This window comes from Pempheris klunzingeri, chromosome 7 (assembly GCF_042242105.1).
Source record: "Pempheris klunzingeri isolate RE-2024b chromosome 7, fPemKlu1.hap1, whole genome shotgun sequence".
Lineage (NCBI taxonomy): Eukaryota > Metazoa > Chordata > Actinopteri > Acropomatiformes > Pempheridae > Pempheris > Pempheris klunzingeri.
This window is the reverse complement of record NC_092018.1, coordinates 4,174,413-4,201,465: the sequence shown is the minus strand read 5'-3', so window position 1 is coordinate 4,201,465 and position 27,053 is coordinate 4,174,413. Positions and strand designations below refer to the sequence as shown.

The 27,053-nt window shown below is 40.6% G+C and overlaps 2 protein-coding genes across 3 annotated transcripts; both read left to right on the top strand.

Moving 5' to 3' along the window:
* The first annotated feature begins 1,349 nt into the window (after positions 1–1,349).
* On the top strand, positions 1,350–12,157 carry LOC139203662 (bile salt-activated lipase-like). Its single transcript, XM_070833489.1, has 12 exons — positions 1,350–1,434; positions 2,421–2,568; positions 3,128–3,247; positions 4,017–4,214; positions 5,559–5,689; positions 5,973–6,080; positions 6,188–6,311; positions 6,802–6,985; positions 7,367–7,570; positions 7,974–8,171; positions 8,468–8,575; positions 11,955–12,157. The coding sequence occupies exons 1-12, from the start codon at positions 1,378–1,380 to the stop codon at positions 12,073–12,075; spliced, it is 1,701 nt and encodes a 566-aa protein (XP_070689590.1). The 5' UTR covers positions 1,350–1,377; the 3' UTR covers positions 12,076–12,157.
* A 1,349-nt stretch (positions 12,158–13,506) lies between these two features.
* Positions 13,507–26,684, top strand: dok2 (docking protein 2). 2 transcript variants are annotated; one of them, XM_070834580.1, is made up of 8 exons: positions 13,507–14,087; positions 14,332–14,469; positions 15,025–15,192; positions 17,007–17,115; positions 21,635–21,804; positions 23,166–23,306; positions 24,058–24,171; positions 24,833–26,684. In XM_070834580.1, the coding sequence occupies exons 1-8, from the start codon at positions 14,028–14,030 to the stop codon at positions 25,667–25,669; spliced, it is 1,737 nt and encodes a 578-aa protein (XP_070690681.1). In that variant the 5' UTR covers positions 13,507–14,027; the 3' UTR covers positions 25,670–26,684. The 2 variants fall into 2 exon arrangements, with proteins under 2 accessions (XP_070690681.1, XP_070690679.1); XM_070834578.1 differs by having other exon boundaries at positions 23,166–23,405.
* The last annotated feature ends 369 nt before the right edge of the window (positions 26,685–27,053 follow it).

Below are 27,053 nucleotides of genomic sequence, written 5' to 3'. Positions count from 1 at the left end.
GGTAAGCAGCTTGGTGTGAAGAAATCAACTGTGGGAGCAATTATTAGAAAATGGAAGACATACAAGATCACTGATAATCTCCCTCGATCTGGGGCTCCACGCAAGATCTCACCCCGTGGGGTCAAAATGATCACAAGAACGGTGAGCAAAAATCCCAGAACCACACGGGGGGACCTAGTGAATGACCTGCAGAGAGCTGGGACCAAAGTAACAAAGGCTACCATCAGTAACACACTACGCCGCCAGGGACTCAAATCCTGCAGTGCCAGACGTGTCCCCCTGCTTAAGCCAGTACATGTCCAGGCCCGTCTGAAGTTTGCTAGAGAGCATTTGGATGATCCAGAAAAGGATTGGGAGAATGTCATATGGTCAGATGAAACCAAAATAGAACTTTTTGGTAAAAACTCAACTTGTCGTGTTTGGAGGAGAAAGAATGCTGAGTTGCATCCAAAGAACACCATACCTACTGTGAAGCATGGGGGTGGAAACATCATGCTTTGGGGCTGTTTTTCTGCAAAGGGACCAGGACGACTGATCCGTGTAAAGGAAAGAATGAATGGGGCCATGTATCGTGAGATTTTGAGTGAAAACCTCCTTCCATCAGCAAGGGCATTGAAGATGAAACGTGGCTGGGTCTTTCAGCATGACAATGATCCCAAACACACCGCCCGGGCAACGAAGGAGTGGCTTCGTAAGAAGCATTTCAAGGTCCTGGAGTGGCCGAGCCAGTCTCCAGATCTCAACCCCGTAGAAAATCTTTGGAGGGAGTAGAAAGTCTGTGTTGCCCAGCGACAGCCCCAAAACAACTGCTCTAGAGGAGATCTGCATGGAGGAATGGGCCAAAATACCAGCAACAGTGTGTGAAAACCTTGTGAAGACTTACAGAAAACGTTTGACCTCTGTCATTGCCAACAAAGGGTATATAACAAAGTATTGAGATGAACTTTTGTTATTGACCAAATACTTATTTTCCACCATAATTTGCAAATAAATTCTTTAAAAATTAGACAAAGTGATTTCCTGGATTCTTTCCCCCCATTCTGTCTCTCATAGTTGAAGTGTACCTATGATGAAAATTACAGGCCTCTCATCTTTTTAAGTGGGAGAACTTGCACAATTGGTGGCTGACTAAATACTTTTTTGCCCCACTGTACTTTAAGGTATTTTAATCTATATAATTCATTCTAATTCAGACTGAAAATGTTGGACTGTTCCTTTCAAGCTGCAGACCTGCTGGAGATAAGAGGTTCGCGTCAGTCAACAGAGTATAAGTAGCCGCAGGAATCAGTGAGGTGGAGTGACTGCAGCCGGACAGGTGAACAGACAAGTGAACAGACAGACAGGTAGACAGACAGGTGAACAGACAGACAGGTGAGGATGATGCTGTTGGTGGTTCTGTTCGGCGTCTGGCTGAACTCAGCCTCAGCGGCAAAGGTAAGTGTGACTTCATTACAGCTTTATCCTTAAATTATCCAACTATAAACGTGTGTTATGCTACATTTTTCTTACAGTCCATGAATCTCAAATCAACAATGTGTTTGTCCGTCTTTAAAAAATTCCTGACTGTAGCCTGTTGGTTCCTACAGAAGAAAAAGAAAAGTTTATAAACACCTCACAAATAAAACAGCTGCTCACAGAAGATTTTATCTAGACAGGAAGATATAGTGTATTTGTTGGGGACTATTTTCAGCTGCGGATTAATCCACGTTGGGTGCTGTACATAATAGTTGGGGCAGCGGTACAGTGTGTAACACATAAAACAACATAAAACATCTAGAAAGAGACAAAATAACTACAAACCGACATAAAACTAATACAAAAAGGCATAAAACAACTACGAAGAGACTGAAAATATATAGAAAGAGTCATAAAAGAACTACAAAGTGACAAAAAACAACTAAAGAGAGACACAAAACATCTACAAAAAGACATTAAAGAACTACACAGACTCCAAAAAACCATCTACAGAGCAACATAAAACTACAAAACACCATAAGCATCTACAAAGAGACGTACGACAACTACAAAGAGACAAAACATCTGCATAAAGACATAAAACAAAATACAAATGGACACAAAAGAACCTAAAACAAAATACAAATGGACACAAAAGAACCTAAAACAAAATACAAATGGATTGCGAGTTGTTTTTGTGTCTCTGAGTCTGCGAGCTCTGGTTAACGTGGTCTTTTTACACGTCTGTGTGGAGGATCATTGTCTCATTATCTCTATATTAGAGGAAGTATGCCGATCTTTTACTTCAGTCAAAATAGTAAAACCACACTAAATAAAACCAGCAGAGGAGGAAGTGATGTTCTTCTGGAGCCAGTAAAAACCCCTTCAGTCACACAAAGTGATCATCACACAAGGATCAATAATCAGAGGCCTGTGTGTTTCTGTGTGTGTGTGTGTGTGTGTAGCTTGGTGTGGTGCAGACGGAGGGGGGGCAGGTGGAGGGGAAGAGTCACAAGATGGGGCTGTTCAGGTCCGTAGATGTCTTTAAAGGAATCCCCTTCGCTGACGTCCCCGGAATGTGGGAGAAACCAAAACCTCACCCTGGATGGAGCGGTAACTCATGTCACACTTTTCCTGCACTGAAGTCAGTCAGTCCCACTAATAGAAATCAATAATAAAGATCAATGTGCCCTTCTGTGAGTCTTATCTTTGCTGTGGAAAATAAGGGTGAAGTTAGTAAAACTAGCTGGATAAATTCAGATTTGAATTTTGAATCTGTAGATTAAGAAAGCTTGTGGTTTGTGATTTCAGAGTGACCCAAAAAGACATGGTTAGCCTAGCTTAGCATAAAGACTGGAAGCGGGGGAAACTGTTAGCCTGGCTCATAAATCCACCTACAAACGTCTCTGAGGCTCGATATGATGCTCAGACACAATCTGAAGGCCTCACTCAGATCGAAAACAGTCTTTGTTTGCAGGACAACATGAGAAGAGATGAAAAACTTTAAGTTTAGGAAAATATCATAGTTTGGGCTGAAATAATGAGTCAAAAACAAACTTAAAAGGCAGGATAGGCTAAACACAAAATATAACCTTTCCAACACACACCTGTGTGTCAAAAGCCACATGGTCTATTTACACCTTGGGTATAAATAGCATCTTTTTGTCTCCAGGAATCCTGAAGGCGACTAAATATCGGGAACGCTGCCTGCAGGTGACGCTGCTGCAGACGACAACCCAGGGCAGCGAAGACTGTCTCTACCTGAACATCTTCGTTCCACAGGGACGAAAATGTAGGCACCACACACACACACACACACACACACACACACATGCACTACACATTAATTGTAATAGAAGTTTAAGCAACAGACAAAAAGTAAAATTTAACACTTTCTCTTTCACCTTCAGTTTATTTTAATGTTTTACACCTTCTTCTACTTCCTGTGTGCATTGCATTGTGGGAGAATAGTGTCCATCAACAGCACACTCAAATATTCACCATATTTATTCTGAATGGAAAAACATATATAAGATATAGTGGGGATATTACATTAGTGATAAACTAGACAATATTTAAAACACATTTGAATAAAATCATGACTCGACAGCAGAAGTTTTAAGTATTTATTTTACATTGTTAGCTGACAACTGGCATAAAAGGTACATGTTCACTCACAGCTATTGTGAAATGAAATTTTAACACTTTGCTCACTGTGAAATTATCATAGAATAAATAAATGTGTGTATATATATATATGTACTGAAAGGTCATTATGTTGCAGCTCATCTTCAGATAATTCTTTTGCTTGATATCACACGTTAATCTATATGACGTAATGACTCTTAACTGTGGTTTAAATACTGATGCTCTCCACCTCCGTCTTTCTTTGTATTTATGGAGAGAAGTTGGAGTTTTTCTCATTCACTTCAATGCAGTTTGATCACAGCAGCACCTGGAGGACTTCAGAGGACTTTAGAGAGCAGCTCTGCTTCAGTCAGCTGATCAAACTAACAACTAAAACCCTGTCAGTGATGTTGAGCTCCTCGTCTCTCTGTCAGTGTCGACCAGCCTCCCGGTGATGGTGTATCTGTTCGGAGGAGCCTTCCTGTTGGGGGCCTCCAACGATGTGGCGATCCTCGGAGACTCTCTGTACGACGGGAAGGAGATGGCCGACAGGGGTGGCGTCATCGTCGTCACAGTGAACTACAGAGTCGGTACGATGGGTTTCCTCAGCAGTGGAGACGCCCGCCTGCCAGGTGTGACCAAAGCACCAACACTGTTACTACAATTATTCATCCTCCATTGATTATCTATCAGTTAACTGATTAGAGTAGGACTGACAAATACCACAACAAGAAGACTCACTGATCACTGAAACAGTTAGTTTACTCAAGAACTGTGTTCAAGTACAAATTTGAGGTGGTTGTACTCTGAGTATTTTCTTTCTACATCTACATCTTTTCCTGATTATACTTTTACATGAATTACATTTTCAATGCAGGACCTTTACTAGTAAATACTATTAGTATATTTTCAGTGTGATATTCTTTACTTACTTTTACTTAAGTAACACATCTGAATAATTCCTCCACCTCTGCTTAATTATCTAAATTAGTGACACATTTCCCCACCGATTCTCTGAGTTTGAGTCTAAAAGTTTTACCGGTCTCAGTATTTTGGGTTCAAACTGGGACTGACCGTGTCAGGGCGCCTGCTGCTGATTTCCCAGCATGCCTGTGATCAGAGCCGCGGTGTGTTTGTTGTCCTCTCTGCGTGTCAGCAGATAAACTGTGGCTGTTAGCTCAGCTGCTCCTCGCGTGACACAAGCTGAATTATTTCACAGTTTGAACTTGAGGATTTCACACGTTTGTTTTTGCACTGTAGTGTACTTTATACGCTTTGTAATCTTAGTGGTATCTTGCTACCACATTTGCTGTTTACTTTTATCCTCCAGTGAGGATCACATTGAGTCTGGAGGTTTATTAAACATCACTGTGCTGAAGACCTTTCAGATCAGCAGAGTCTCTGATGTGTTTAATGAAAAGAGGACTGATTTATTCACTAAGATGTCTTCAATCCACCAAACAAACTACCTGAAAAGACTCAATAAAAGATTTGGATACGTTAAACAGATTTGGATCTGAATTCAGATTTGATGAAAAATGTATTCCTGCCCCTAAATGATTCCCTAAACGTGTACATATAGAAAAAATAACAATAATAAAAGGAGAGGGGAGTAAGACTCAGAGAAATTCAGAGATTAAAGTGGTAAATTCATGTGAAAAAACATAAATATTCTCTGAGAATATAAAGTCATATATTTGTGAGAAAAAAACTCAGAAAGTCTTTGATATTAAAATCATAAATTTGCAATCTGGAAAATTAGTGTGTCTGGGCTAAAATCTAAATTTCTGCATTATTGCTGAACCTGATTATAAAGTATAATTTGATTATGTCATCCACAGTTTAACGATGCTGTGGCTGATTAACTCTGATCGAACATCAACACTTTTATGTAAAACTCCTCTCCAGCTGTCCAGCTGAGTCACAGACAGGAAACAGTCAACAGATGATTTACCTCTTTTCCTCCTACCTGTCAGGAAACTACGGTCTGTGGGATCAGCACGCCGCCATCTCCTGGGTCCGCAGGAACATCGAGGCGTTCGGAGGACACCCCGACAACATCACCATCTTTGGCCAATCAGCCGGAGCCGCCAGCGTCAGCTTCCAGGTCAGAGGTTAAACAGAGAGCTGGAAGACTTTAGATCCTGTTTCTGTCTCAACCTGATCCGGAGCTTTAGATGTGATGACATGTAACCTCGTAATACTGCGTAATGATTTTGATTTAATATCTGCATTTCTTATTAATCTTAACTTTTCATCAGTTGTTTTCTTTTCTTCTAGTGGAGCCGGACTTCAGGTATTAAATGAGGAACAATAGGGTAATGATAAATGCCATCATGTTGATGTTTGTCCACCTGTCTGTCTGTTTGTCTGTCTGTCCGTCCCCTCAGATGCTGTCTCCCTACAGTAAAGGGTTATTCCGCAGAGCGATCACACAGTGTGGCGTGGCCCTCAGTCCCTGGGCTCTGCAGACGAACCCCATGGCTCTCACCAAAAAGGTCTGTAAAACACTCTGGTCTCCCCTCTAATATAGACGATAAACACTTTTAATTTTTTTCAGCTACTTTTTACTATTAAAGGTAAAGATTGTTTTTTATTACCACAGATCGCTAGGAAAGTTGGCTGTTGGAGAAGCAATGAAGATGAGATGTTATTGTGTCTGAAGATGAGCGATCCAGTCGGTCTCACCATGGCCGGAAAAATTGACGTGATGCTTATTTTGGGAAAAGGTCAGAACATCTGGGATGGACAAAAACACATCAATACCAGCTGAGACGTGACTCTTAGCTGCTTTTTGCTCTTATTGTGACAGAGGCTGCAGTAAACAGTTTTTGACCAGTCTAAGGGCCATGGCTCAAATGCTGTATGAGGAATGAGCATCAGAACATCAATGAAATCACATATTACCTGGACATATTTACCTTGTTTGATCATTAACAATAAAAATAACATGATCATGCATTTATTCAATAACTAGACTAGAATATGTACATGCTGCCTTGTAGATAGCAGCTCTTTTTTGTATGTTTGTATGTTTATAACAGGATAAACCCTTTGAATATAATGAACTGTGGCTTTATCCTCAAGAAAGTTTGCAAAATTGAAAAGATAAGGAAAAGTGTAAGGACCCTAAAAAGAGCTAGAGACCTGAACCCTTGTGAACTTATAAGAAATAAGCTGGTGGACAACTCTATCTCTGTCTTCCTCTCCCCCCTGCAGGTGTGGTCATGGATCTCCTTGAACTCGCTCCAGTGATTGATGGTGATTTTATCCCAGATGAGCCAAGTCAGCTGTTTCACAATGCAGCTCAGTTTGATTACCTGGCCGGGATCAACAGCATGGACGGTCACTTTTTTGCTGGAGTCGATGTTCCTTCTATCAACATAAAAAATGCCACCAGTGTGTGAGTACTGAAATGCCACATACCTTTGAGTAATTTATTCATTAATCATTAACACATATTTAACATCAAGCAATGCAGAAAAATAGAGAAGGTGACATTTTTAGTCTGTAATTCTACTACCAGCCTATACATCTTATTTGGAGTTCCACAAGGCTCAATTCTGGGCCCACTGCTTGTCATTCTTCACGTTATCACATAACAAAGTTATCATACAAAAACACAATATAACGTTTCATCATTATGCAGACAACATCAAACTCTATATAATGCTGTCGATCCTGATGTTTTCAGACCCTTTACTGCTAAAAAACGACAGAGAGATGCTCTGGTTGTGTAAACTTGTCTTGTCTTGTCATGTTTCTCCCTGTGTGTGATCCTCAGGGAGCAGGTTAGGGGTTTGCTTGCTGGTCTGACTAAAGAGAAGGGGGCCGCCGCCATTAGCTCAGCCTACAGCATTTACTCTTCTAATTGGGGTTCAGCTCCGGACCCGGCAGTGGTGAAGAAGACGGTCGCGGACATCGAGACTGACTTCCTGTTCTTGGTTCCCACTCAGATTGCCCTCCAGCTCCACGCCAACAACACCAGGTCAGCTCTGATTGGTCCAAACAACCATATTTATAGTTTCTGTTGCAGTTGGTGGAAGTTTGGTGAAAATATCACCTTTATCACCAAAAGACATTTTTTGTCTGTATGTACTGTACGTAAAACTTGTAAATCATTTTTTGACATGTTTTCAATGGATACTGAGAGATAACAACACTTGGACATGGGATTTAAACTTGAAAATGAAAAAGTTTTTCTCTGTGTCTTAAAATCATGTAGCTGAATATGGCATCAGGATTATTACACTAATTTATGGCTGTTGAACTGAACTACACATGACACCAGTAAGGAGGCTAAAGATGGACTGGTGGCTGTTTTTACCTTATTACAGACTCTGAGGCTGCAGTAGTTGAGTTTATCTTATGTCCTGTTGTTTGTCCCTCAGTGGAGCCCGTACTTATTCCTACCTGTTCAACATGAAGACTCGTATCCCAGGATTCCCTCGCTGGGTGGAGGCTGAGCACGCTGAGGACCTGCAGTACCTGTTTGGTAAACCCTTCTCCACTCCACTGGTCTACTTCCCCCGACATCGAACCCTGTCCGAGTACATGATTGCATACTGGACCAACTTCGCCAGGACCGGGTAAACTCCCAGCATGCACTGCAAATGCACAGGTTAACATTCACAGGTCAACACAAATGAGCACAACAGGTCTGCCTCTGACTGGTTTCTCACAGACCAGACCAGTAAATACTGGTATTTACTAGTTTCTACTGATCAGTTGATCTAAACTGGTCTACTGGTCGGTTTGGTCATAAAAGTATGGTTTGAAGTAGTCTGAACTGGTTTGAAGTAGTCTGAACTGGTTTGAAGTAGTCTGAAGTAATCTGGCCTGAACTCCTCAAACTGGTGTAAACTCTTCTTCGTCTCCTGTCCAGTGATCCCAGTAAAGGCAACAGTAAAGTCCCAGTTCCCTGGCCCGCCTTCACCAAAAACCACCAACCCTACCTGAACATCAACAACAAGATCACCAAGTCCTCCATCAGGTACTACACTCTACCCTACAGTATTACACTATCTACTGTCTTCTACTGAGTTTTTACTGTGATGCATTCACTCTCTTCTGCATCACACTCTACTTGACTATTCTACTGTCCTCGTCTGTACTCTATTGTGCTCTGCCCTGTCATTGAATTACATTGTAATTTACTGTACGCTGTAATGCTGATCTCTGATCTGTTCCCCCACCATCACCTGACAAAGATCCTGACAGTAGAGTTTTATGGCTCCAAGCTAGTGTGGTATCAAATATTGAGATATCACATAATGTAAATATAATGCATTGCTGATCAAGATGTAGTATGAATTGATCAAGATATGTAACACAAGATATGTAACAATGGTTTAGTATAACAGGAGGGTTGATCAAACAACAAATCAAATCATCAAAAAAATATAAAATGTTTTAAAAAATGTAGCAAGAGGAAACCAGAATGGTGTCAACAGGAAGTGCTGTAGGATACATAAGAATAAGAACTGCTCAGTGGAAATTCCCCGGGTATGTCAAAGTGATCAGGTCAAATTAAGGCCAGAGGGTGTGATTTAATCTAATTGGCTGGGTGCCGACGCTGGGGGGCAGGCAGATGAGATCATTCTGCTGATTTTGGGCTATAAAAGAAGGGACCCTTGCATCGTGTGTTCAGGATTTGCTCTCGTTCAGGTCTCGGTCTTTGTTGTCTGTTGTCGACTCTGAACTCCCCCTGCTGCCTATTTGGAAGATAGACTCTTTGGTTTTTGACACTTAGTTGGGAGTTTCCCTCCCACAACACTACATGCTAACGCTATATGCTATATTGCCTCTGTGTGAAACTCGTCACCCTTGTTTCTTGACCCTTCTTTGCTTCTCATAGGGACACACCCCATAGCATCTGTAATAGTAACACCTGTAGCCTGATGTTAACAGGGTATATTGTGAGGGCAGGACGGTAGCAGCGAGCCTGTGTGCTCCCATTGACTGTGTAGCATGAAGGTAGCTAATAATTGTATAGAAATCCATAACCTCCTACATTAAAGGATTGGCTGTAGTGGGTTCTTTGTAGGCTAATAACAGTTAGCGGTTAGATTTCAGGCTACACTGTAATGTTGCATTAGCTGGATTGGTTGTCAGAGCACAGTGCTGTTGCTAACCAGCAAATGATATGTGCAAAATATTTCACTGGTAATTTGCTAACCTGGCTCAATAAAGTAAAAAGAGATCTCCAGAGTCTGTTGTCACAGATCGGGGTTTTATTTACACACTTTTTAACACCAGCTTGACTCTGGAGAACGAAGGGACGTGACTGAAGGTGGATCAAATTCATACATCATTTTGATGTTCCCTGCATGTTGTAGTTCAGGCAGAGTGGATGTATTTTTACACACAAAGACTTTGGATGAAAATCTAGAATGAATAAAGAAACAAGAGACGAGAGAAAATTAGTCTCTGAGTGTTTTAATGCAGCTCAGGCTTCGTACAAAGGGTCGAAACCATATAGTCAACCGCTGCAGAGGGAATCGGCGAAGAGTTCATGTCCACCAGAACTTTATACACTTGAGGAGGAAATCTTAAAAATCAGTTGGATACACAGCATTGGATTATTACAATGAAGCTAAACAATATGTGTATAAAGTTAATCACGAGGTCGTAGAACACGAGGTGCTTTATGGAGTTTTATGGTTCAGTTATTAATACATGTCCACTTAAACAATACCTGTAGTTGACAAATCAGACGAGGCTCTGCATGGTAAAATCAAGTCAAATATGATAGTGTAGGAGAGTCTTTATATTTAATATAGATTTTTCCCCTACACTTCCTCTCTTTTGATCATACATGATCACTTTAGATGATAGAAATAGGTGTCACAACGTCGGATTACGTTAATTAGTAACTTATTATATGTTGTAACTAGTATTAGTAAGTTAGTGAGTCAGCTGTAATGACAATCAGAGTAACATACACTACTCACTAAAAGTTAGGGATATTCAGCTTTCAGGTGAAATTTCAGGATGAACCTAAAATGCATTCTAACCTTTCCAGGTGAACTTAATGTGACCTTCTCTAAACCTTTGAATGCACATGTCCAACTGTTCAGTGTTTCAGTACTTTCTGCACCAGCTGCTGTTCTCTAACAAGAAGCTTAACAGCAACATTCACAACAGGTTTGATCCATGAATCCACCAATACATTTCCTGCTTCAGTTAGAATTGGTATTTAAACAGTCCTCCTCATCCTGCTGTTCACATTCTGACATCATGAGACCAAGACGACACCTAACAGTTGATCAGCAGCACCTCAACACTGGAGGCTTCAAACAGGAAGTCCTCAGACGGAGGTGTTCACTGAGCTTAGAGGGTCACAGAGTGTCATCAGGAGGTTGGAACAGTGATACAGAGACTGGAAGAGTCACAGAAAGGAGAGGAGTGGACGTCCTTTGGCCACATCCCAATTTATTGAGGCACTGAAAATGTTTTGTTGTGGTATACCTACCACTGTTGTTAGATTTTCTTCAAATACATTATTTAAAATGAAGAAACTACCATTTCATGCTGATACTTAAATGCCCTACTTTCATGATATAATATCACTGTCACATTCACTTTTTACATTTTCCATATATTTCACCTGAAAGTCAAATATCCCTAACTTTTTGTGAGTAGTGTGTGTTGTAAAAGGGAATACTTATATGTTTCACAGGCAATCTATCATCAGTGATATCAAGTCGTTCAGATTAGATAGATAGACAAAACAGACGAGGCTTTGCTGACAGCACTTCTTGTTCTCCTGAGTTCAAGCAGAGTTTCACATATATCAGTGATGCATACTTCAGTACACATTATTTAATTAGATAATTAGGTCGAGCAGATGTTGGAGGTCATGTACAGTTTAACTTGTGTCTTACATGTGTTCAACATAAGTGGCTCATTCATTCATTCATGGAACAGGTTATTGACAGTAGCGTGGTAAAATCCAGTCAAATATGATAGTGTAGGAGAGTCATTATGTTTAAACAAGACATAATGTGTCTTTGGGTAATTTCCAAACTAATTTAATTGGTGATTCTCTACTGGCTTTGTTTTGTACAGTTATTTTAAAGTCTCCTGCTTTACTTCACTGTTACATCCTGTCTTTGACTTTGCTATACTCTCTTTTACTCTGTTCTATATTTTATTCTCTTCTTAGTTTTGCTCTATTCTTTGCTCTAATTTTATATTATTATCGTACTACACTTTATTCTACCCCACGAGCTGACTAGATTCCCCTGTGGTCCGTTTTCTATTCTATTCTACTGTATTTTAACAAAACCTTTGAGAGGTGAAGACAGATGATGCTTCACTGGACAAAAAGATTAGATTTATATTGTAATTCGTCCGTGTCGTCTCTTCAGCTACAACCTGAGATCTTACTACGTCAACTACTGGACCACAACCTACAGCAGCCTGCCGTCGGTCAGGAGGGAAGAAGACGAAGATGATGGCGGGATGAAGGGAGAAGAGAAGGAAAACTGAATGCTGGAGTGTTTTTTATTATTACTTTTCCCCTCTCAGTGGTAATTTTGAACACTGATACTGATTACTAACATCTTATAAATGTTTGATGGATTATTGACAATAGAAAGAGAATGATGAGTGCAGTAAAGAAAGATTATCATGGACAGAATAATTAACACACTACGATTCATCTGAGGAAAAACAAACCCTACAGTTTGACCTACATGAGGCAAACTCTTCTTCTCTTCTCTAATAAATGAGCTGAATTCTGCTCTCTGGACCTTTTTTATGAGCCATGTCATCATCTTCAGGCCAGAATCAATCACTAAGTAACTCAGTATATTCACCCCCAGTGCTGTACTTCAGCATAATCTTTAGTTACTTATACTTCCATTTTCTTTCACTTCTATTCCACAACAGTTAAGAGGGAAATATTGTACATTTCACCCCACTACATTAAAATAAAATGCCATAATTGGCCAGTCAGAATCAAGTATTTAACAAAGCCGTGTAATAAATCGTGTAACAATCAACCTGTCAGTGCTCTCTGGTCGATTCTATGTTTAAATGACCTTGAACACATCTTTGAGATCTACCTAGAGATGTCAGTGAGGGCAAATATGTGGGTATGAATGTACAGTATATGTACATGCCAAAGAAATACATTGATAGTATATGATGAGATGGTATTTTTTGTCTTACTTTTATTTAGGAATAATCACGCGATACATATTGGGCCTACAGTTCCCATGATACTTTGGGGGTTATAAACCGGAAATTCACATATTAAGTCATATATTTAATTACACATATTTGAATGGAGGACTTTTATGTGCAATTAAGTATTTTCACAAAGTGGTGTTACTACTTTTACTGAAGTAAAGCAATAAATGGTGGTTCTTTGGGGTAGCTGAGGTGCTATATAACACATGTTAAACCCCTACATAGTTCTTTAAAGGTTCTCTACTGGTTCTTCAGCTTAGATCAGTTTAGTTGGGGAAAGATTTTCATTTGACAAAGGTGCTATGAAGCACATTTAAAGTGATTCTCTCTAACTACAAGCCAAAGAACCACTTTTTGTTCAGTGTGCACCCACAATACAGCTTAATGTGGTATATACTTAAGAGTCAGATTTTCATCAGAAACCGATTGATGAACACAAAATCAGCCAAGAACCTCCAACATCACCACCGGAGGGGGCATGACACCAAAATAAAAACACAAGGAAAAGTAACTACGGAGCAGAAAAGGCAAATTAATTTGCATAAGACTCATAGGACGTAAGATGTGGAGGAAGGAAGGAACTATACTGAAACCTCTTTCAGGTTCACATTCACACGGCCGGTTAGTTCTGCATTACACATTGCAACAGAGTGGCGAAGGCAGGAAACTGAGATGACACTATGTTTCTCTGCATCACACTCACACCACAGAAAGAGAAGGAGGGAGAGGAGGTGAACTACTGCAGAGAAGAAAGCGTGAAACGGTCCGAGCTGAAGAGAGTCCGTTGAGTAAACGAGGATAAAATAAGGGAAAGAAGTAGATAAAAACGAAAGGAAGTGAAAGGAGAACAGAGGAGGAGCAAACAGAGAAGCTCTTTAGGGAAAGAAGAGCAAAAGAAAGAGCCAAAAACTACGTAAAGGAAAAAGAAAGGAGGTAAAGAGGAGTGAAAGCCAAAGCCAGCAGCGAGGAGAGGAGTGAGAACAAAGAAGAGGAGCTAAAAGAGGAGGCGAGAGGAGCCAGAAGAAGCAGAAAGCCAGAAAAGGAGGGCGAGTGGGGAGAAGTGAGGGAGGCAAGGAGGAGTAAACCTACAAGGAGACAAGACAAGGGAGGAAAGGAGGAGACACCAAAGGAGCAGGAAGAGGAAGAAGAGGAGCAAGATATCAAGAAAATTGGAGCACAAGGAGCAGAGGAGAGGAGAGAGCAGAGGTGAGATCGGAGGAGGGGTGAGGAGAACCCGCGGTGTCGTCATGGAGGAGGACATCAGGAAACAGGGGATGCTCTACCTGCAGCAGCAGAGGTTTGGAAAGGTACAAACACCGACGGCAACACTAACATTCACCATAACAGCAGTAATGGTGGCGCCAACAGCGGCCTCACCAGGGGTTAGTGAGCGGGGGGCTACAGCCAGTGTGACCCCCGAGCCGTAACAGCAGTAACATGAACAATAACATCAGCAGTAACAGTTCAGTTTCTCTGTATCTGTGTGTGTGTGTGTGTGTATCTGTGTGTGTGTGTGTGTGTGTGTGTGTGTGTGTGTGTGTGTGTGTGTAGAAGTGGAAGCGTGTGTGGTGCGTCCTGTACAGAGAAAGTCCCTGTTCGATTTCCAGACTGGAGTTTTTTGAGTGTAAAGATGGAGGGAGTGTGGAGAAGAACGACAAACATCTACGCAAACATCAAGAACAGAAGAAGGTAGAATTCACTCTGCTGGACTCTACTGTGTTCTACTTTGTCCAGTCCAACTTTACTGGACTCTATTTGCTGTACTGTATTCTACTGTATGCTGGCCTGTCCACTGAACTGAACTTTACTGTGTTCTGTATTCCAGTATTCTAGTTTGCCTTGCTCTACTGTACTCAATCTATTGTATTCTACTATCCATTCTACTACTTGACTTTACTGTGATCCACTCTCCTGTATTCTACTCTACTATATTACACTCTATTCTGTTCTACTCTGTTGTAATTCACTGTAGTATCGTACACTATTGTACTCTCATCTGCTCTACTATACTCTACGTAACCCTTTCTGGTTCTAGTCTACTCAACCCTGTTCTCTTGTACTTGACTGTGCTCTACTCTACTCTATTCTATTCTACTCTACTCTGCTGTACTTTAGTCTCATACAATATTCTAAGTTTGGTTTTCTGTGACGATGCAGTGATTCCTTGTGTTCAGCTCTGCTCTGTTGTCGCCGCGGTAACACACCCTGCTGCCCAGGTGATGAGAGCCTGTGTGTGTCTCCTAGGTGATCCGTCTGGCGGACTGTATCCGGGTGTCGGAGGTGGAGATGGACGGCTGTCCCAGAGACACGGGACCCTTCCTGATCGAGACCACAGAGAAGATCTACGTGTTCGCTGCAGACAGACAACAGCTGGACGACTGGACACACAGACTGTGTGAGATCGCCTTCCCTGTAGGTACACACACACACACACACACACACACACACACACACACACACACACACACACACACACACACACACACACACACACACACACACACACACACATTATTTTCAGAGGGCACCGTGAACACAGCACAGATGGACAATACTGAAGGACTCAGACAGTAACCAATGAGAGAGCAGGGACATAATTAGTATCAGACTGATGTCACGTTTTTTACTTTTATTCTAAGAATGATTATGATGATGATGTTTATTTTTTATTAGCTGAGTTATTTTAGTGGACTCTTTCTCTCTAGATAAAAACTGTGGTGTTCTCACTTAACATCTGATTTTAATGATATTAGTATATTGCTGAACAACTTATAAAAAACAAAACAACGATGTTGTTGTAAGCGTTGTAAGAGTAAATGTTGTGTTATAATATATATATATTGATGCTTCATCATTTCAAATTAACTTTTCTTTTTGTTGCCAACAAAAACAAAAGCACAACCTTTTAGAGGAACCATATACTTCTGGCATCACGTCCCACAATGCACCATTTTACTGACCAGACGGTGACATCACAGGTTATTCACTGTCCGCTGACTGAAGAGGAAACTGAGCGGGCTGTGTTGTAATTTTTACTTCTTTTTGTGTCGTCTCCCCTGTGCTGTGGTTAAATAAAGTTGGTTGTTGTGGAAACACTGATCCTGCTGTTGGTGTCCACGGTTACAGATAAGAGTCAGGTAACTTTGGTTAATTATCACGTTGGAGCTTTAAAAAGTGCTTTAGACAGAATCTGCACAAAATATTTGCACATTTAAGTTGTTGCATGTAAACTGAAACTGATAAACTACGATAAAAACATAAAGCAAATATAAAAAAGGAAAAATTCTGAGACAAACAGATTCTGTTTCTGGCTGCTTTTTATGTTAAATGTTGCTTGTATGGTTAAAAACAGCAGGATGATGACAGACAACTGACAGTCATGAATCATAACTTCCTCCTTCTCTGTGTGTCTGACAGGAAATACATTCTTTACACTCAAAATGCCAATCAGATGGCAGCTTCTGTCTGCCACATCAGATAGATAAAGTCTGACTGATCCACAATGTCTGCAAACATCAAATACAAAAGTTTACATAAAGGAAACAGATTGGAGATGGACCTTTATTTTGAAAACCAGAGAACCATGTAAACTCTCTAACTGTACGAGCTCCTGTTAATGTTCTCTATCAGACTAGGTTTAAAGGTTTAGTTTGGATCGTCACAATATTTGTGTAGCACGCAATAATACAAACAAATTAACCGATTGAGGTAGCAGGAGATGAGCAACTTCTATGAGGTAAAATTACTGTTTTTGTCAATGGAGTCTGGTGGGTTTGAAACGGGCGATATAACAGCTGTTTCTGGGTAAACAAAAATGATCTTCCAGGTCTCTCTCTGCAGGGATCCTTTCCATAATGTTGTCAGACACTTAGAATAACAATCTGAGGCCGTCAGTGGCAAAAACAAGAACTTTTAGTGGGCCTGCTGTGACGGTCATAGTTGTATCAAAGGATTATGCTACAGCCACTGTAGCCTGTTTGTGGCTACCAGCACAACAACTCCAAAATGCTTTGCACCTACCAGTCATTTTAAAACCAAAATATGTAAAGTTATGGCCCAGATTTAAAAACAGTTATTGTCGTTTAAGGAGGAATTTAAGGTGGAACCAGAGAGATTATGAAGTTAAAATGAACGTGAACGACATCAGACCTTTTTCTTCAGTGTCAAACTGTAGAAGAATGTGATTAAACTGATGTTATTGTTAAATAATCTGTGTTTGAATACAGATGAGTTGGATGGAGCCCAGTGTGAAGAGAGGGAGCCTGCAGAGGGGAAACAGGGTGGATGAAGATGAAGGAATGGAGGACAACTCACTGTACAGCGGCAGAGAGACAGGTACACCTGTGTGTTCACCTGTCTGCCTTCCTTCCTTCTTTCTTTCTTTCTTTACAAAGCAGTTTGATACTTTTCCAAACAGAAATGTCACACTGACAGAATAAAGAGACATGAAAGAAGCTGTGAGGGCATCTCCCTCTTACCTTAACCAAGTCAATGATGTGCCTGAATCAAACAGCAGACAGTCACACAGTATTTATTATATTTTTTTTATGCTTATGATCAGAGATGATGATGATTTTCTAGATCAGAGTTCTAATTAATTACAAATAGAAAATGAAAAATACGTGTTTGCATCCAACTTTAACAGGTTACACAGAAACCATAACTGCTGCAACAAGTGGTTAGTTAGCACAGTTAGTCAGAGGGCTTTTAGTTGACTGTAGAACTAATACTCCTGTATCTGTAGTATAAGTACAGTTGTACCTGTTGTTGTGATTAGTAAAGTCTTATTCAAACCTTTAATAATACTTATTATTGTTGATTATACTTTCTATTATTAGTGTCAATCTGTAAAGTAACTAAAGTTATAAAACAAATGCAGTGAGACTAAAGTAGCAGGAAAATACTCGTGTGAAGTACCTCGGCAAGCACGGCACTGCCACTGCTGCTGTTTTAGAGGGAAATACAGACATACAGAGAGTTCGATCATGTGGTCTGAAGGATTTGTTGACTATTTTACTCCAGTTCTTAGAAATGTGTCATCTTTAACTGATCAGCTGCAGAACATCTGGAAACAGTCCTTGAAGAAACAGTTCAGTGACATTAAAAACTCTCTCGACAAGCAGCCAGAGATGCTTCGGTAATATTGTTCACCTGACATTGGTGCCAATAAAGCAAATTAAACTGAACTGAGCGCTTGTGACAGAAACTGTTGTTGTGAAAATGTCTTAAGTTCTCTTCAACCATGACTTCCTGACACACCTTCAGTCAAACCTCACTTCCTCTCTCTGTTGCTCTTTTCCAATCGCTGCTAAATTTAGCAGCCTGCGGCTAAAATGATGCATCTGTCTGCTGCAGCACACACACACACACACACACACACACACACACTCAGAGTTTAGATCTTTCTGACTAAAAGCTACAGCACTTGGCCAAAAGTCAGTGGTCAGCTGAACATATGTGACAGTGTAACCTGTGACTGCGACCACGAGACACAGCTGAGGTCGTTGTGATGGAGTTTTTTCACTGTTTTCTAGACCAAACGTTTAATGGATTAATCGATAAAAATGACTGATCATTAACAAAAGTAATGGTTAGATGCAGCCTCAGATATAAGTGGCTGCACATTGAGACACAAGAGAGAAGTTAATCTGCCTCAGATGAACTAGTTCATACATCATGTGACTGAGCCTCTGGCTGAAAACCCTGCTTTTCACCACCAACTTTTTGGCTTCAGTTTCACATCAGACACATGATTTTATTTCCCCGTGTTCACGATCATTTCATCTGATCTTTTATGGTGAAACAGAGTCACTGATTTTAATAACGATGACTGTGGTGAAATAAAGATACGGCCAGCTGATGCTACAGATTCCTTCGTCTTGGTCCTTTACTTTAAAACAGAACCAGGAGAACTCGCAGCTTTATAAATGATAAACCCACACTACCCACTTTATTCATCTGACTCTAACATCACTGCCTTAGTCCACGGTTTAAATGAATGTTAGGTTTTTCCTCTGACGTTTGTCTGAATACCAGCTGAGCTTTCAGGAGCAGGAACACGTGGTGTCGCTTACAGAGAGGGAGGAAACCCGTTTGATGTCGCTGCCGTGGGTTTCATTAGGTTTCAGGTGTTTGATGGTCGGTAGAATCATGAAGCTGCAAAAATCAAAATGTCCCACTGCGTCAAATATGTCAGTCCTGGATCCTGGATTTTCCAAGAGACTTTGAGTGCTTTTACGGTCTGTTGTGCGTCTCTGAAGAGTTTTAAAGTCAGAGTGAAAGCCTTTTTTAACACACACACACACACACAACGCAACAGAAAGTTCCACTACATACAGACTGACAACTGGACCAGGAAGTGTGTGTGTGTGTGTGTGTGTGTGTGTGTGTGTGGTGCAGGGTGCTGCAGCACTGCAGTGACCGTCTCAGCTTTTATCTTCACAGGACAAACTTCCTGTTTCTCAACAGGAAGCTGCTCTAAATAGCAGCATACGACGACGTTCTCAGATCTTCAACTTCAGTAAAAATTGTCGTACGTTTGAGGCATTTGATGCTTTCAGACGTCAGTTGAGTCTCTCGCTCTGTGTTTCTGTTCGTCCTCTACTGGTTTCTACCTGAGCTGCAGCTCTGATTGGGAGTTTATATTTAGTCGGTGGTTTGGTGACTGTGAGGTAATCATGTCAACCATTATATGTTCTTTAAAAAACTCAACACGAACTGACAGAAATATGGATCAGTGGTTAGCCAAAATACCATCAGCACCTGCAGAATGACCTATATAACACAGACTGACTGTTTATTACAGTGTGATGATACAGTGTCCCAAACACAACAAATATTAGTTACTATTGTTTGAATTTGAGGATATTTGTCAAAATGTTTGTTTCTGCTCTGTGTTTATGTGACACCAGTAACATAATATCTTTGTCTGACTCAACAACACAAACACAGAGACGGAACAAACACAATAATTCCTGTCTGGTGCAATAGATTGTTCTACATAATTATATCGCCTGTGAAGTAATCAATAAAGAACCACACATTCTGTGATTACAACACTCTGCAACAAGATCACTCAGATTGTCTGAACAATTGCTTTTATCAGCCCCTCGGTCTGATTAACCATCTTCCGTGTTAAATTGCTGTTTTTCTCAATGGAGTCTGGTGAGTTTGAAGAGAGCAACATTAACAGCTGTTAACAAAAAGGATCTTACAGGTCTGTTTCTGCAGGGATCCTTCCCATAAAGGGGATTTGACACTTAGAATAACAATCTGAGGCCGTCATTGGCAAAATCAAACACTTTTAGTGGACGTGGTTTTGATAATTTAAAAACCTTTTAACCTAAATTCACAGTCTGATTTTAAAATCTTTCATTTTATTTCATCCAGGTAAAAACAGATGAAGGGAAAACAATTAATTTGGAAAACGTCATTATTTGTGGTGTTATTTTTCCTTTATTATTATTATTTTCCTCTAAAACACTGATGACATTCAAATTGCTTTACATTAGTAAAGACATGTAGAAAAGGTTAAGAAGAATTAAGAGATAAAAACCAGGCAAAAGGACAAAAATAAAATGAAGTAACCAAGTGGTAGCACACTGTCATGAATAAATAAAGACAGATATAAGTAGTACTACAGTGTTGTAACATTTTATGTATAATTCAGGTTATTATGTGCAGCTCCTGAAGCTGCTACTGTTTCCCCACATCCTCAAACACCTGCAGCACTCACACCTGTCTGTGTGTGTGTGTGTGTGTGTGTGTGTGTGGTTTCCTCTATGCAGCTCAGTGTCACACATTTGAAAGCATGTTAAGTGTCATAGATAAAGAAGACGGAGTGCGGGAGGCGTCATGGCGGAAAAAGGCCCTGATTTGTGCTCTCCGAACAGTCTGACATTCACATAAGATCTGATCTCAGACAATCTGTTATCTCAACGACAAAACAGCAATGTGTAAAACGGCAACCAAAAAAAACGGAAGTACATTCATTTATCTCGGCGTGAGCAGAATGTGAACGGTGCAAGAAAGGACAAATGGCCATGAAGTCAAATTAAGAGCACAAATCGAGGAAGTGCTTTTTCATTACGGATGTATAAAGAGACGTGGATGCAGCGTTGGAGGCTGTCTGTTCCTACCAAAGTTGCTCAGTGGTGCATGTAGTAGTTAGAAAAGTAGTTTGACTTTTTCACCAGATGTAAAAGTACCCATGTCTTCCATATTGTTGAGCCCATGAAACACGGTGCACTAGCGTCTCGGGCCTGTCGAGCTTCCTCTTAGCCTTGTGCTGACCTGAATGGGGATAAGATTATTTAATTGTATTGTAATTATCTATAGACTTTCCAAATGTTGTAGGACTGAATGGATCAAATTCTGATGGAGAAATGAGTCATGCTTGCAGGTTGTGACTAAAAAAAATCTTTCTCTTTCTTTCTCTCAATGTGAGTCAATGGAAAGAAGTATTTTTGGGCCCACACATGACAGTCGCCATTGTTGTAACCATTGGTGTGACCACTTCCTGGGGGTTTGTTTTTTATTTTGTTGCACTGAGACTCTTTCGCTGACTGTGTGTAAAGACAGATGTGTTTCTGCTTCCTCCAACTCTACAAAAATGAAGTATCGCACAAAACGCTGCCGCAGTCTTGAGTTAAATTCAGTTTATTACTTAGCAGAGAAAAGCAGTAAATTCTTATATTGAAGAAGTTGAAAAAAATAAATGTTTGCTGTTTTAATTGTTAATTGTTTTAATATCTAATCAATTAATTATCATTTTTCAGCTCTAGATGACATCATTTTAACATGGTGATCGATGTGTTATAGACAAACAGACTCTGATGTGTGTTTTCTGTGTCAGTGCGTGACTTTAGGGTGTGTGTTCGGAGGACGGAGGCATCTGATCGCTGCAGACTGAAAGGAGATGGCATCCTGCGATCGGACTCAGACGCTCTTCACCTGCTGGATAAAGGCGGGGATGTGGTGTACACGTGGCCGTACAGATACCTGCGGCGCTTCGGACGGGACAAGGTGACACACACACACAGTTTAATCTTAGTGTCAGCATTGTTTTGAAAATGTTTATAAGCAAGTGAAGTTTTTACTGTTTTTGTCGTACATTTTTATGTTTTTTAATCATTCAGAACCTGAACAGAAAGTATCAATAAACTTTAGCCTCCATCACCAACAGCTACATTTAAATAAAATACAATAATAAAACTGATATGTACGTACATGCACTATTTTATTGTACATTATTTCAATTGTTAACCAACAGCTACAAACACATTACACAACAAAAGTGGCTAATTTAGGCTGTTTAAATGATGATCAATGCATCTCTAAATCAAAACATGCTGCACCTCAAAAACTACGTCTTACGTAGAGATTTGAAGTTGTTAGAGTTTAAATAATAATACCTACCAACTACCTGCCAGGTGTAAAGTTAGCTAGGTTAACTGACAGAGCTAACGTTAGCATGTTACTGTCTGATCCACACTGACAGGAGGTGATTTCAAATATTGTTCTTGATCGAAATGCTAACAGTGTAACGGGAAGATTTAAATATATTTAACAAGAATACCACAATATACCTCAATTTACATTAAATGCTATTAACGTTAGCTAGACTAAATGGCTAAATAGCATCAATTAAGTTAGCTTCATATATTTCCTGCTCATTTTAAAGCATTATCTTCTGAAACGCAGATTTCTACCTGTATGCATATATGATGAAAACATATACAAAACACATATGTATACATATGACGTGTGTATAAAACAGACATGTTCTGGAGGTTCTCCTGTTCTTCTCACGCTAACTATTCATGAATGCAGCGTTAGCTTCAGAGCAGCAGCTAAAATGATGAATAACATTAACGCGCTGATGTTCCCTTACATCTAATCTGTGGTTTAATAAACTAAAATATAAATATGAGGCCGTATATTAGTTTGTTTCTGTTGTTGTGAATCTGTTTTTTCCTTTCAAGAACCACTGCTGTTAGCTAATGGTAGCTAACGTTTGCTAACATTACTGATATACCAGATGCAGCTTGAGAGCGCAACAACTTCAACAACTAGATTAACTTCTGAAGAACAGATAGTTTTAGATGTTGATGCTGTAATTAGGAGCTACGTTGTGTGATTTCACATCATTGAATAAAACAGTATTTAGTTCATTTGTTCATTTGTCTGTCTTTCACATTTTATTTAGTTTTGATCTTGTTTTTGTTGTGAAAAAAGTCTTTACTGAATATTTTCATCTTAATTTTCATTGACAAAACTCAAAAACCCTTTGAGGACGTGCAGAAGCTCCGTAGACAGAATAAAATCAGGACTTTAAAAATAGAGTCTGGTTTAATCCTCATGCTAATGTTTGTCTTCTCCGTCAGTCCACCTTCTCCTTCGAGGCCGGGCGGAGGTGTGAGTCCGGCGAGGGAGGTTTTGAGTTCGACACCAAACAGGGGAACGTCCTGTTTCAGACCGTGGAAGCCGCCATCAACCTGCAACGGATCTCCCGCCCCCTCAGACAGGTATCCGGGGGGGGCCACGTGACCCTAGAGACCCCCCAGGACCTGAGCCTGCCACCCCTACCTCAGCCCCGCCATATTACACAACCGCCCGCCGCTCAGGTCAGCTCACAATACAGGTCATCTCTACGTGGTTTCAAAATAAAGTCAGGAAGACTAGAATAGAGACACCATTAAAGTCAGAATTTTCAAAATAAATTTAGGATTTAAAACAGCATGTTAGTAGTAAATCATGATCAGAATAAAGTCAGGATCTTTGGGATAAAGCTGAGATTTTTCAGAACAAAGTTGGGATTTCCAGATTAAAGGCAAGAATTGCGAATTTAAGTCAGATTGTCAGAATAAAGTCAGAAATTTGAAAATAAAGTCGGGACTTTAAGAAGAAAGTTGGATTTCGAAGTCAGGATTTTCTAAATAAAATTCAGGTTTTCAGAGTAAAATCAGGATCAGAAGCCAAAATCATGCATCCTTAAATTAAATAAAAAGTCTAAGTCTTAAGTCTCTTAAACAAAGAGTCTGAATCTGAAACTAATTTCACATATTTTCTGAGTTTGTTTCTCTGTTAATTATTCCCCCTTTCAGCTGTACAACAGAGTGCACAAACCAAAAATGTGCTCTTCTGTGTTGTAATATATTATTAAAAAAAAAAAAAACAGATGAAAATGAGATAATAAGTTATAAATTTAGACTTTTACAGGAGCTGATTGAGATTTCCGTCCAGATTAAAAACTGTCTGGATGTTTTCTGTCTGCAGGCAGTTGACGGCGTGTACAGCATGGTGAACGAAACACCGAATCTTCAGTCGATTCATCACAAAGACAAAGAGAGCTGCACTCCTTCACAACAGCAACAGCATCGCCTCCTGCTGGTAGGAAGTATAAACTGAGCAACACTGAGCTGCCAGTCACACAAAATACTCATCATTTATTGATATTGATCTTAAAGAACGACCATCTGTGTGATGTTTAAAGTATATTATGTCATTTATTCTGCCCTTATTGATATAAATGAGGTGGATAAAAAAAATGTTTCCTACTGAGGATGTAAATCTTTAAAAACACCCCACTAATACACAGTTTCAGCTGCTCACTGTAGCTTTTAAACAAAGAATCAGGAGGAAATAATGCATTTGTTGGGGACTATTTTCAGTGGCGGATTAATCCACATTTGAGTATTTGAGGCAGCAGGACGGTGTGTCAGAATAAACTACAAGTGTGTGTGTTAATGGTGAAGAAGGAACCCAATGCAACAGTGAGTTTCTAAGAGTTTTTGGGCAACAGTGGAGCTCTACGGCTCAGAGGAAGAATATAACATCAGGCTGTGACACACACACAGTACTAGTTAGTAGATACACTCAGTGTTGGCTTGAGGCTGCTTAAGATTTGACGATGAGAGGAGAAATAAAGGACATGGAGTGTGTTAGAGTTAAACAGCTTCATCTACTGGACAGCTTCAGCCATTACAGTTACATTACATTACAGTGATAAATGAGCACCGATTGATTACGACTCTGCCTGCTCTGTTCTCAGTCTCGTCTGGAGCCTCCGGTCGACAAAACCCTCACCGGGGTGAAAAGTTTGACTCTGGACACTCGCGGCCTCCCTGTCCCCCGTAAGAACCAGGTCAAGATGATCCCCAGTTGCCCTCTGCTTTACGCCGGCCCCGAGCACACCCCTAACCCGGCCCCAGGCTCCAGCTCCAGCCCCCACCTCAGCCCCACACTGAGCTCCAGCCTGGACAAGATGTACTCGCAGATCACCCTGCCAGCCGCCACAGAGCGCAGCACCAAGAGGGAGAAGAGAGGCGGTGGCGGCGTGGCCACCCCTTGCCCCTCGTCTCTCGTCCCCCAGGAGCCGGAGTACTCCCTCCCCTTCGACACCATCGCCATGAATGTCATGGAGGACATCCTGATCTCCCATCAGGCTCATGGAGGTTCTGGCGCCGACCCGCTGTACGACAGCATCGACGAGATGAAGATCAGAAACATCTTCCCTGCCAACACCACCAACACAAAGGTAGAACACATCTACGACGAGCCTGAAGGCTGCGCCGCTGCCGCCGCCGCACAGAAACCTCCCAACACCGTTTACGACGAACCCGAGGAGATGAAACGAGACGCCTGGAGGATCATGGGCACAGCTGCTGACCCTAAAGGTTACGAGTACCCGTACAACGCACGGGTGGACGACTACGCCGTGCCCAAGCGACCACACAGGGCGTTGCATGTTACTCAGAGCACCAACGAAGAAGAGGAGGAAGGGGAGGAGCCGCAGGAGGAGGAGGAGGAGGAGGAAGAGGAGGTGGAGGAGCTGAGGAAGGAGCAGCAGGATTCACCGTACAACAACGTGATGGTGAAGATGGCGTAGAGGAGACAGGAAGCACACACACACACACACACACACACACACGGCTGTGAGCATTAATGTGATTCAGATCAATGATTCAGGTTTTATATTTAAACAATAATCAATGATGGCAGCTTGCAGACGTCCTCCTGACACTCTGAATCGTTTATTGATCCGCCATCTTTAGTGTCTTTGCCTGTCCGCTTCTCTGGAGGGCGATAAATGTCTGTGCCTCTGCTGTGCACAGATAAAGTTCATAATTCACAGTTTAATGATCAGCTCAGCTCGCTCTTTAGTTTATCGGTTTTCCTGCTAACGAATAAAACCAGAGGTGCCACTATCAATTATTCTTATTATCAATTAATCATTTAGTCAATGAGATGTAAGAAAAATGTTCTTTCTCACAGCGTCCATGTTTGTTTATGGTGTGATTTTCTGACAACAGCTCATCAGTGATATACTCAATAACTGTCATCTAAATGTCCTCAGATGTCCGAGTATCTTTAAACGCACCACCGTGGACAGTGTTGAAAAGGATCTCTGCTCATAAAAAGCATCATTATGTATTCACATGTTTATAAGGTACAATAAAGTTTGATAGAAATAATAATAGAAATACTTTTTTCATTATTTCATGACTGTGTTTCAAGCGTCAGTCAGATGTTTTTCCTCCAGCAGAGGGCAGCAGAGCTCTCAACATCTGTTTATCAATAACTGTTTATTCAAATCAGGCATTCAGGACAGCCTAAATGTATCATCTGAATATTATTGTATGTGCCAGAAACGTGACTAATCTGTGAACATCATCATCACGCTCCTTTCTTCTTTTCTTTTCTTTTGTTTATTTGCAATTTTGAGGGTCAAACTCTCAAATATCTAAACTAAACTAAAGGTTCGGTAAATCAAACTTTAAACACGTCTCTTCAGTGACTGTGTGACGTATTCAGGATGAGTGTTGAGTTCGTGTACAGATGTTTTCTGAAGAAACAGCTGTGTTGAGCCTGTATGAATGAAATAAACCCAGATTTATGATTAATTATCGACCTGCTTGTTGTTTCATTCAAACTTTAATTCATCTAATTTTCATTTCAATCCAAACTGACCAATCATTTGCACAGACTTACATAACTTCCAGAAAGACACAGCTGCAGCCTGAAAATAGTAAAGAATAAGAAAAGTAATACAGTTAAATCTGTAGTACTGTGTGTGCTAACTTTTCCCTTTGGGTGTTCAATGTTGCTATTATATGATTTTAGCACCACAAACATTAACTCTTAGAAGATGCATCCTTTTTAAAAAACCTAGCAACCTCGCAGATGGTTCAGTGTAACAAACAATCTGGCAGATCAGGTTTGGGCTTCATCCCTCATCTGCATGAATCTGAATCCAGCACAGGAATGGCGGA

Excerpts from the sequence above, each read along its gene's own strand:
- dok2 (XM_070834578.1), top strand. The coding sequence starts at position 14,028 with ATGGAGGAGGACATCAGGAAACAGGGGATGCTCTACCTGCAGCAGCAG. Across the intron at positions 15,193-17,006 it reads TGTGTGAGATCGCCTTCCCT|ATGAGTTGGATGGAGCCCAG; the intron begins GTAGGTACACAC and ends GTTTGAATACAG. Across the intron at positions 17,116-21,634 it reads GTACAGCGGCAGAGAGACAG|TGCGTGACTTTAGGGTGTGT; the intron begins GTACACCTGTGT and ends TTTCTGTGTCAG.
- LOC139203662 (XM_070833489.1), top strand. The coding sequence starts at position 1,378 with ATGATGCTGTTGGTGGTTCTGTTCGGCGTCTGGCTGAACTCAGCCTCA. Across the intron at positions 2,569-3,127 it reads ACCTCACCCTGGATGGAGCG|GAATCCTGAAGGCGACTAAA; the intron begins GTAACTCATGTC and ends TTTTGTCTCCAG. Across the intron at positions 6,312-6,801 it reads GATGCTTATTTTGGGAAAAG|GTGTGGTCATGGATCTCCTT; the intron begins GTCAGAACATCT and ends TCCCCCCTGCAG.